The sequence below is a fragment of the Cupressus sempervirens genome, chromosome 9, assembly GCF_028749045.1.
Source record: "Cupressus sempervirens isolate cs-2001-9-10 chromosome 9, ASM2874904v1, whole genome shotgun sequence".
Lineage (NCBI taxonomy): Eukaryota > Viridiplantae > Streptophyta > Pinopsida > Cupressales > Cupressaceae > Cupressus > Cupressus sempervirens.
This window is the reverse complement of record NC_143126.1, coordinates 166486576-166498640: the sequence shown is the minus strand read 5'-3', so window position 1 is coordinate 166498640 and position 12065 is coordinate 166486576. Positions and strand designations below refer to the sequence as shown.

At 34.7% G+C, this 12065-nt stretch overlaps 1 protein-coding gene across 1 annotated transcript in view; it reads left to right on the top strand.

Moving 5' to 3' along the window:
- LOC149538026 (RNA-binding (RRM/RBD/RNP motifs) family protein) overlaps nt 1-12065 on the top strand; it is a 100545-nt gene that overhangs the window by 68895 nt on the left and 19585 nt on the right. The window contains exons 7-8 of the mRNA XM_089799423.1: nt 11149-11264; nt 11404-11473. Coding sequence (XP_089655549.1) covers nt 11149-11264; nt 11404-11473 — 186 coding nt within the window. The remainder of the gene's footprint in view (nt 1-11148; nt 11265-11403; nt 11474-12065) is intronic.

Sequence of the window (12065 nt, the reverse complement as noted above, 5' to 3'; positions counted from 1 at the left end):
TGGAGGCATAACTTCAGCCCTTCTTCCAGTGCTCTAAGCTCTGCTAGGTTATTGGAAGTGGGGCTAATGGGCATGGCTTTTCTAGCAATCCACTGACCTGTACCATCATTGATGATGTTTCCCACGCCTGCTAACCCTGGGTTACCTCTAGCTGCTCCATCGAAGTTGAGTTTTGCCCATCCCTTTGGAGGGGGATTCCATTTACACTCTCTTCTAGCCTCCTTGCTATTCTTAAAATAAATGAGGGAAGGATTTATTAAATTAGGCCACATCTTTTTAATTTGGCCGTCTCACATAGAAAAGGAACCTTCTTCTATTCTGGTTTTCCTAAGATAACAGTTAGTCGTTTCAATTATGCAAGCTTCTAATTTTTTCAGAAGCTCTTTTGGTTTCCGCTCTACATCGCAAAAAATTCTCCTATTACTTTCTTTCCAGACTTCTCACATCAGGATGGAGGGACAAATATTCCAAAGTTTTGCTAATGCCTTTGCCTAAGTAGCTAGGCCATCCTCTGAGAAAATCAGTTAATGATTTAGGGAACGAGGAATACCAACTTAACCTCTGAATAAGCCAGTCCCAACAGACTTGAGAATATGGACAGCTATACAATAGGTGGTCTACATTTTCACTATCATGCTTACAAAGAACACACCTCAAAGGACCTACAAAACCAATTTTATGGAGTCTATCAGCTGTCACAATCCTATTTTGGAAAGCCAACCATAGGAAGAATCGTGCCTTCGGCAAACAAGTAGGATCCCAACAAAGTCTAAGTGGGATTTCCACTTCCTCCCATCTTTCAGAGTTCATCAATGCTTTGTAACCATCTTTCACACCATATTTGCCATCATTTGATGTTGCCCAAATGAGCTTGTCGTTCCTTTCAATCTGCTTAACTTTCCTGTCTTGTCTTATCTTTTCATATGCCTCAATGGCAGATGAATCTATTTCTATGTCTTTTAGAGGTTTCCAGATCCATTTAGTGTGACCTTCCGTAGAGATCTTCGTTATATAATCACTTACTTTACTACCCCACAAATTGATACTTTTTTCTCTAAGGTTCCCAAGTATTAGATTTCTATCTATTGGTGGAAGCCCATCCCAAGAGTCTTCCTAGAAGAGGGCTTCGTTACCCTTACCAATATCCTAAGTTAGGTAGTTGCCAACAAGGTGGCAGCATTTAACCATGAAATTCCAACTTTCTGATCCTTTAGGAAGGGTCTTCATTCTGAAAATTGAAGTAGGATCTTCTACATTCAGATACTTATTGTACATAATCTTGGCCCATTTATGTTCTCTTTCTGTGTAGAGGCGCCATATTAGCTTGGCGCCTAGAGCTTCATTTTGCCAATGTAGGTTCTTAATACCTAATCCACCACAATCCTTGGGTTTACAGATATTGTCCCATTTAATGAGCGCTAGTTTTTTGGATTCCTCACAATCATTCCAAAGGAAATTTCTTAGTTTTGATTCTAGCTTATGGTGAAGATGCTTGGGGAGATGGAGACAAGAGAGTGGGTATGTTGGAATGGCCGATAAAATCGAACTTATCTTGATACTCTTTCCCGCTTTCGTGAGCCATTTATCTTTCTAGCCACCAATCCTTGCTTCCAATTTCTCCAATACATTATACCATACCTTATTGGACTTCACCCCCTTTTTTAACTCAATGCCAAGGTACTTACAGGGGAACAAACCTTTTTTGTATCCCATAATATGACAAATCTGGTTTTCCACTTTGACATCCATGTTGATAAAGTATATCTCCGATTTTGACTCATTCACTTTCTAATCGGATGCACTCATGTATCTCTCTATGATTGATTTTAATACTTTCGCCTCTTTCATTGTACTTTCACCTAGCAAAATTGTATCATTTGAATATTGTTGTTGGGTTTATATTAGGGATATTTTTTTGATGGTGATGCCTTTAATATCCTTTTTGTTATAAGCCTGAGTAAGTGATCTCCCAAAGGCCTCAGCCATAATGATGTATAGAAACGGGGATAATGAATCTCCTTGCCTTATACCCCTCGAAATTTCAAAAAAACCTTCGGGGGATCCATTAATAAGGACCGAAATTTTGGTGGTAGAGATACATTTGAAAATAAGGTTAATCCATTGATGGGAGAAACCAAAAGCTTCTAGAGTTTTACAGAGGAATTTCCAATCCACCATACCATAGGCTTTTTGGATGTCAAGCTTCATGAACATACATGCCTCTTTATTCTTTTGAGCTGAGTGAATAGTTTCTTGAATGATAAGAATGCCATCCAGTATGGATCTGCCTAGCACAAAACCTGTTTGTTCCTCAAAGATAATCTTCAGAAGGATTAATTGAAGTCTATTTGTTAAAATCTTTGAAAATATTTTGTAAATGGTATTACATATCGCAATGGGCTTGAAGTCACTTGGACTTTCAGGCTCTGGCTTTTTTGGGAATTAATGTGAGAAAGGAATAATTGATTTCGGATAACAAAGATCCACCCTTCCTAGATGCCTCAATAGCTTCCCAGAGCTCTATTCCAATAATGTCCTAGCATTTTTGATTAAAAAATGCTTGTAATCTGTTTGGGCCTAGTGATTTATTTGGGTTCATATTGAACACCACTGTTATGACTTCTAGCGTTATGGGTTTATTGAGTGTTTTATTGTCCTCTACGGTCACCAATTTAGGGATCACTTCAAGCAAGTTGTCTTGAGCTTCTCTGTTTGATCCTTCAAAATTATTTAAGGTATTCTGAAAATGATTCACAAAAGTTTCTGCAATTTTGTTTGGCTTATCAATTAAAATGCCCAAGTGATTTCTAATGCTTGATAGTTTGCTTTTAGCTCTGTTATAGAGGGTTGAGTTATGAAAAAATTTAGTGTTCCGATCTCCCTCCTCCAGCCAGCTTTCTCGTGACTTTTGTCTCCAGAAAGTTTCTTCTTTGGATAATACATCTTCTTGTTTAGCAAGCAATTTTTTTTCTAAGAGATAGTTGTCATTATTCATACCATTCTTAATAATTTCTAGATTTAATTCCTTGAATCTCTGCTCGATATCCAGTTTTTCTTTAAATATGTTGTTGAAGTGCCCTTTGTTCCATCTGAGAATCTTTTCCTTTAGCATCTTCATTTTAGACATAAAGATGAACATTCTAGAACCTTCGAAATTACCTTGAGACCACCATACTTTGATATTTTCTAGAAAACTAGAGTCTAAAAACCACATTTTTTTGCATTTAAACGAGTTCCCAACAGGTTTATGAGGCTCAGAGATTTCAGTTCTGACTGGTAAATGGTCAGAACCAGCGATGGGTAGAATCAAGTATTGAATATTGAAATTATTTACATCTAGATCTCTTTTAATAAAAAATCTATCTAATTTTCCAGCTATATATGCAAAATCCTTACGTTTGTTATTTAAAAAAAAAAAAAATATTATATTCTATAAATATAGAATTCAAATATATGATTATAAAAATGATATTTGCTTATCTTTAACATGTCTTAGTTAATTTTAATAATATTAAAATATATGAAATTATTTTATTTTAAAATTTAAATCAACATAGTGAAGTATTTAGACGAATTTTTAAACTTATTTTGCTTTTAAGTTAAAATTTTTCTTTTAAAAAAAAATTTTACGAAAAAAAAATAGTTAATATTTTAGATACGAAATATTATTTTGTTCAATTGTACAGATCATAATATGGCTCCCAACAAATCATTTTCGGAGGCATGGAAACATGCAACTCGTAATGGTGTTAAAGTTCATTGTAACTTGTGTCCAAAAGTTCTTACTGGAAGTTTAACAAGGGTCATGGATCACTTGCTTGATATAACGACTGGTAAAGGTGGGGGTGTTACTGCATATCAAGGTGTGACTCAAGAGATCAGGTCTATTTCAGAAAGAGCATTCATCTTCTATTGCTGAAAAGATGAAGGGACAAAAGAAACAAAGAATTGAAGATGATGTCTCTAGATTCACATCTACTATATCTTCCTCTTCTTGTCTACCTTAGACCATAAAGGTGTCAAAAGAGAGTGGAAAGTTGAGCAGCTTTTGGAAACTAGGTGAGAAACAACAAGTGGATGCTTTACTAGCTGATTTATTCTATATTAGTGCGGTTCCATTCAATGTAGCTAGAAATCCACTTTTTTGTACTGTAATTCAAAAGGTTTTAGAGTTACATACCTCTCTCTCCTAAGGCTTTCAGAACAACTTTCTTGGAGAGATCAAAAGATAGAGTGACTGAGAAGTTAACTGCTGTATTTTTGAAGGTTATTGACACTGAATAAAAACTTCTAAATATATATTTCAGATATTAGAGGAAGCAATTCTTCAAGTAGGGGTTGCAAATGTGGTTCAAGTGGTTAGTGATAGCGCAACAAATTGTGTGGGAGTTGGGAAGTTGATTGTAGAGAAGTACCCACAAATTTATTGGAGTCCATGTGCAGCTCATTATTTGGATCTTTTGCTTCATTTCTTGGCCAAATTCCCTTGGATACTTGAAGCAATCCACAGAGGAAGAGCAGTTGCAAATTTCATACGAAATCATCATCTCACATCGAGCCTTTACAAGCAACATGCATCCAGAGAGTTGTTGAGGCCTTGCGACACAAGATTTTCTTCATTTTAAATCACTTTGAAAGTAGTGGTTGACGGGAAAACAACTTTGAGATCTGTAATTTGTTCCAATGAGTGGGAAAATTCAGCACTTTCTAAAAGTGCTAAGGGGTAGATAATAGAGCCAATTGTTTTAAATAGTAGCTTTTGGGAAAGTGGGCCAAAGGTCTTAAATATATGCGGGCCAATTGTTGATGTGCTCCTTTTGGTTGAGGGTGGCACTCTTTGCCTTGGAATGCTTTATGAAAGCATGGACCATTTAAAGGAAGCTATTCAGAAATCACTAAATAATGTGGAAGCAGAGTACATAGAGATATGGGAGACTATTGATTCATGATGGAAAATTGTTACATCCCAATTTTTGACTTAATTTAAAATGTTCATATAGCCGTTGAGGTTCACATGAATTCAGTTGACAGTTAAATTTGTTATAATCCTGTGAAATGGTAAGATGGTTGGTCATTGTAATTTCATATGAAGATAACATGCTAGTTGATTATTTATCATGAATTAGTGGGATTGAATAGGTAGTTAGCCGTTATGATTATTTATGATTAAATAACTTGTTATGGTAATATAATTTATCAATGGAGAATTTCCTTGTAGGAAGCACGTCGAAGGGGTGGAAGCATTGTCAGAAAAGAATTGGGCACAGGAGCATCACCATCACTAGGCAAATGGGTATGAATCGTGAATCGCCATGGTTGAGGACCTAGCAACTTGAACATCATGATACAATCGATGGAACCGCATGAGCTATTAAATAAACAAATTAAAACATAAAATAATTTAATTAAAATATAATACGTACCTCAAAGGATTTTGAATGATCTTTCACCATTTTATTATAATATATATCTATGCACGTACACATAGATATAAAAATGAAGTGACACCATCATATTATTTTCTTATAATAAAATGATGCCACCTCACCAATATATTTACATGTATGTGTATAAATATAAATCATAATAATTTTCGAATTATAACCTTCCAATTCTTTTTCCATCTTTTATTCTTCTCCCTATTTGAAATCGATTGAACACTTGGCGCTTTTATTTGACACATTCTTTAAGTTACGGAAGCCAAAGAGTCTTTTAAAATTCTTTTTATATTATGAGTCGAGTGAGACAAAAGAAGGAAGAGAACGCATTCTTGATTTCTTTTTATGATCGTATTTTTCCTTGCTTATTCCAGCTTCCTCTAGAACCGATTCTCTGCTATAAATCAAGTGAACTTCTGCAAGTCCATTCAAAGACCTTTTCATCTCACAGCAGTGCCATCCCAATATAGTCAGCCGTATATGCTCTTTCCTTGTTGAGGTTTTAATTAGTACTTAAACACTGTGGTTACGTTTGCAAGCATCCAAAGAAGAACTGATACAAATCGTTTAGCAAGACTCCAGACAGTTCTAGATTTATATCAAGTCATGTGATAATCATTTCCAATTAATGTTATTCCAATATTTTTACAAATCGATTTTCATATCTGCAACTGTAGATTATCCTCATTTATAACTAAATAACTCGAGGGAGTTGCTTACCAATAAGCATAGTGAAGTGTTTATAACATGGAATGATAAGTTATCTTTGCCATAGACCTTAGAATTAGATGATAGTTATTTTTGCAATTTTGTTTTTTTAAGAACGTAATCATGTAATCATAGATTGTGAAATGTTGGAAGTATATAATCTTCGTGAATAAATTGACAGAGCTATTTGCTCTGAGATTCCAACACCTGGAACTCACCCGACTATATAGCCAAGGAAAAGGGTGAAGAGGTGAGAGAAAGGAATCTGCATTAACATGAAACATAATCAGATGTGATATAACAATGTTTATTACTTTTAAAAGGAATCATTTAATAGCTCATGCATGATCACGTTTATTGAATTCTCCTGCTGTCAAGTCGAGTTGTGTGATTAGATACTAGGATGCTCAGTGGATGACAAGGTGTTCCATGTCTATTTCGGGTAGGGAGGGCCTTTCTTGTTAGAGATTGTGAGGGGATAAGTTATGATCCGAGGTTAGGTGGTTAAGCCCCTGACAATGTTTCCCCTCTCCACAAAATGTCGGACGTGCATCAGATAAAGATAAGTTATGCATTCAAACATTTGTCGAAAACAATTAAGCAAATCAGAAGGAAAGGAATGATACAGTGGTATCGAAGACCTAAGTGATATAGTGGTATCTGATGCCCTAAATGATCCAATGGTAATTGATGCCCTAAATGATATAGTGATATATAAAGCCCTAAACGATACAGTGGTATCTGATGCCCTAAATGATCCAATGGTATTTGATGCCTTAAATGATACAGTAGTATCTAAAGTCCTAAATGATACCGTGGTATCTGATGTCTTAAATGATCCAGTGGTAATTGATGCCCTAATTGATACAGTGGTATGTGATGCCCTGAATGATATAGTGGTATTTGATGGTAATCGTCATTTGATTTTGATATAGTGTTACTTAATGGTAATTGTCAATTGATCTTAAGTGATATTTGTGGACTAATCTAGGTGATTGCAGAAGCATCCCTACATAGATTTTCGGGTCGAATTCCATGGTATGAAGATTTTAATTTCCTTAGTGAATTCATTGATGGTGTTTTTCAGATGTTAGTTATGAGTTTTCCGTTTAAGTATTTGTAACTATTAAACTCATTCATATGAACATAACTGATATAAGTGTCTTCCTATGAAAATGAAGTAATAACTGTATTTTTTTTATATGTTAGTTGTTAATTAAGACCCAAATAATGTGGATGTTACAAAAATGATGCTTACTCCTTTACATGTAGCAATTAGCTATTTGAAGCCTAAACTGTTTCACATTGATAGACAATGTGATGCTGAAATTATGGCAGGGTTTTAAGAAGCCATTAGTAGATTTGAACCAGATCCAACAATCACATCTCTTATTAGAGAACAATGTTGGAAATATAGGAAAACATAGGGCATGTTTGGGATAGGGGCAACCAAATATGATATGGCACAAGATGAGGTACCTAATTGTAGATGGTGGATGAGCTATGGGGCAGAAACTCCTGAATTTCAGCAGTTTGCCATTTGAATTTTGAGTCAAAGAGCAAGTTCATCAACTTGTGAGAAAAATTGGAGTTGCTTTGACCACATCCATTCCAAAAAGAGGAACAAGTCGTTGTCTGGAAAGTTGGGCGATCTTGTCTATGTTCGCAGCAATTCAAAATTGCTCATGAACAAATCGACAAATGATTCATCTTATTCACAACAACGAACTTTAGAAGACATAGCAGTATTAGACACAGATGAGCTTGACTTTTTTGATTAGGAATTGGGTAGTGATACTGATGATGATGCTACACCATCTGAGCCAGGTGCTCTTGATGACTTAGAGATTTTTTGAAGTTATGAAGTCTCGACTTTTGATTGTACCTTTGCAATAAAAACACATCTTTGCAATTGTGATTTCACATGTTTCTTATATTTTATACTTTATAAATGTGTCATCATGCTTATAAAGTTGTCAAATCTATTTAGCAATTTTAACGATTTTGATAATTTATGGGATATATCGCATACATTTAAAAATAATTAAAATTATATAAGGCAAATTTAATTCAAATTTTTTTCCTGAATTTTTTCTCTTCTTGAACTTCATTCGAATTTTATAGCTGCCGAACTCAAATTCAAATTCGAACTTTGTGACTTAGATAGGCATGGTGCTATGTCATACTAACTCCGTAGAGAAGAAGATAATGCAATAATAATAAATACGAGAGAGATTGATCATATAGAAAGAACACTCAACGAAATGGGAGGCCACATGATATTTCTTTTGGGCGGTATAAGAAGTAAAGGATGCCATTTCATTTCTGATAGAATAGAACAGACAACATCTCTGTAGAAAAGAAGCAACTCCCGAGAGAACAATAACAGGCAATCAAGAAAGTAGATCATCATAGCAAGTGCTCGAACCAAATGGATGATGATCACATTTCATCACTGCAGGTATGAATGGACTCTCACACAGCTACTAAATCTTTAATGCTACATGCCGTTAAGGAGATAAATATGGCCTTAGTTGATGGAAAGAAGACGCAAAAACTATGTTTGTTTGGATCTGCTGAAGCATGACCCATTGTTTTGACTTTTCCATAAGGTTTCTGAATGAATCTCTAATATCGTGATTGCTACTTCTTGAGTTGGCTTCTAAAACTTTCTGGAACACTGGCTATTTCAATACTTTGTGGTTAAAAAGACTAGTGACTTTCGTAAAATTTGGCATTCTTATCAAATTTTAAAAGACAATAGTGATTTTGTTAAAATCTGTCATATCTTTTAACCATCACCCAAACCACTTTTTTAAATCGGAGAAATTGTGTGTGTTTCACTGAATTGTAAAGAACCACACGTAGTTACAGGTGGCTATTGAATACTCCATCTTTTGCTTCTCTGATGGGGACATGAACCTTGAAATTGAATTTTAAAGAGAGAACATTTAGGGATTATTTTAATTTACAGAATTCTTGATGGGCAGGTTTGTACATCCTTTATAATTATTGGGGTTGGTTCAGGTCATACTAAGTACGCTAATACAGCAGCTTAGAGTTACTGAGATCATTTTGATTAAATGACACTTTTGAGTCACTTGGGCCATTACTTCCAAGTTTCTGTGTTAGGGTTCATTTAAAATAACAGTAAATCTAACTACAATGCATGGTTTCTACTGAATATATCAGTTATGCACGATAGTTATTTATGCACTTATATCTCTGCTCTCTGTTACAACTTTCAAAGCTTTGGTCTCCACTTATTTGATGTTTATTTATTTTTAGTTTTACTGATTGATAACTAATTTGACTTTATTATATTCTTTTCTTTCTTATAATACATCAATGGATATCCATTATAATTAGTTTATTGGCTATAGTTCTTTAATCTACATTACTCAAATTCACAGGCAACTGGCTTGGTTAAATTATTGAAAGTGAAGATAGAAATAAATGATGGTAGGTTGATTGCTGGGAGAATTAGATTTAGATAAAGTATTAACAGGTGAATGGTTTTGAAAATACATAAGAAGTAGCTGAACAGCCAGAATAGCTGGCAAGGGTAGATAGACATAATTTCAAAGTAGGTGTACAACAATGGGATTCAATAGATAGAAACCAATCAATTATAGGTGAACAATTTGAGACATTAAGTATTATTGTTGAGGCCACAGATACAAGCTTCCTTGAAGTCAAATAGAATCAAATCACTTTATTTATGTCTGGTACACTGTCTTGGCCCTAACCTATGGGAGTCGATAGTTAGTGACACAGATATTCACTAGTGACAACTATCCTTTACAACTGTATACATCAGTCTTGTGGGCAATCTGTCTGCACAAGAGCCTAGTGCACTCTTCAAGCAACCACATCTCATGCAACTGGACAAAGATGAAGTGCAACAGCTGAATATGAATGGATAGGTAACTATCATCATTGTAAGTTGAGCTATAACTGATTCATCTTGTATTTATACATGTGTTGTATTCCAATTGTGAAAGGAAGGGGGAACAGGATCTCAATTCTTATTTGATCATTGATCATATGTTGACTTTATCCGTTTGGATTGGATATTTTATGACTGAAATGGTTAGTTACTAATTGACATTATTGTGTGTTAATATCTCTCACAAAACATTACTAATACTAGCTGAGTGTTTGCATTCCATGTTCTACAAACTCTGTTAGTGCTGATTATCACAGGTCTTGTAGTATTATACTCTAAATAAGTCTTGTCTTGGTGTGATTTAGTTGGAGAGGGTATGGAATCTATGTTTTATTTAGTCTATTTTCAATTTTTGATACTTCGGTATTTCTGTTTGATGTTTTAATTTTTAAGCTATTCAAACAAATTTAAAGTAGCTGAAACTTGAAAAATAATAACATTGTGCAGAATTATCAATGCCAATCCTCCAGAGCCCTTTTAGCTTTTTAGGGGCCTTTATTTTTCATTTTTCTCCGAAGGTCACCTTTCCTGTTTTATGCATATAATCAAAATGGAGTAGACTGTTGAGTCCTGAAAGATGGGGACATCCTGTGTAAGCCCCCCAGCTCTTGGGAGTTGGAGATGCCACCCAGGTCTCCAGGCACATCTTCTTGTGGAACATTGACGAATCTTCAATGTTAAATAATAGTGAGAACTTCATAGATATATTTTTAATGTAAGCTTAGTTTAGTTTAAAATTGTTTCATGTTAGTTAGAATATCTTTGTGGATTTTTCTAGGATCTGGCATTTGATGTTTTTTATGGCAATTACATTAGTCTCTATGTAGAAGAATGGATTGATGCAAGGGCTTTATTTATCTTTGTTAGGATGACATCAATGATTACAAAGATCATGCACATCATTAAAGCTCTACTGTGCACCATTCCCTAACACTTGCTATTTATCATGCATGCATGGACATTGATTACAACACAAGGAAAAAGTTCTATTAGCAGTTTTTTTAATTTTATATCAGTTTTCACAATTTGATGCATATTTTTGACTGTCTCAAGGCACATTCAACAACACCGAATTCTACAACAGGTGGCAATCCACCTTGTCCAACTCTTTTCATAGCTAATCTTGGGCCAACATGCTCTGAGGATGAGTTGACTCAAGTACTTTCAAGGTTTGGTTCACAAATATAGCTCTCCTGTAGTCAATAACCATTGACATTCATCATTTAGCATGCCGATTAGTACTTTTATGAACAATTTAAAACATTTAATATGTGAGAATTAATTCTCATTCCCTTCATTGATAAACAGATGCGCAGGATTCCTTAAGCTGAAGATGCAAATTAGAGGTGGACTGCCAGTTGCCTTTGTTGACTTCCAGGTATATAGGATCTTTGGTGCTTGAAATTAGCCCATTTATGCATGTAAATTATGAGCTTATCTTTTGCTTCCAATTAAACTTTGTTTATCTTGGTTGTTTCGAGATCTATCAGACTGAAATTTGGAGGAAGATAGCATAATAAATGCTTTGGCTGTGTCGACTGCATAACTTTATAATATTTATCATGTGTGAATGCATGCTATTTCACATGTTGAAATGGTATGTAGAATGATCTGATATTTATCCTGTAATACAAAGCCATCTAAAATGTGCACTTTGAATTTGGGAAAAGTCAACAGCTTCAATTTATAAAAGCTTTATACAGGAAAGTTAAGCAAACATAAAAATTAAATGAAGACATTCTCTTGAACGAAATATCCAGTGAAAATTTGAGGAGACTAGGTTTAAGATTTTGAATGCAGTTGTATGCTTTAAGGCATAGATGAGTGCAGAAAATTGTATAATGCCTTGAGTGGAAGGCTTGAGGATATCATTGGGTCAAGATTGAAAAAGAGGGGGTACAAGCTTCAGAAATAATGGAGAACATACTCATTTATGTGAGCATTGTAGAGGGTGCTAGTTGACCTAAAAA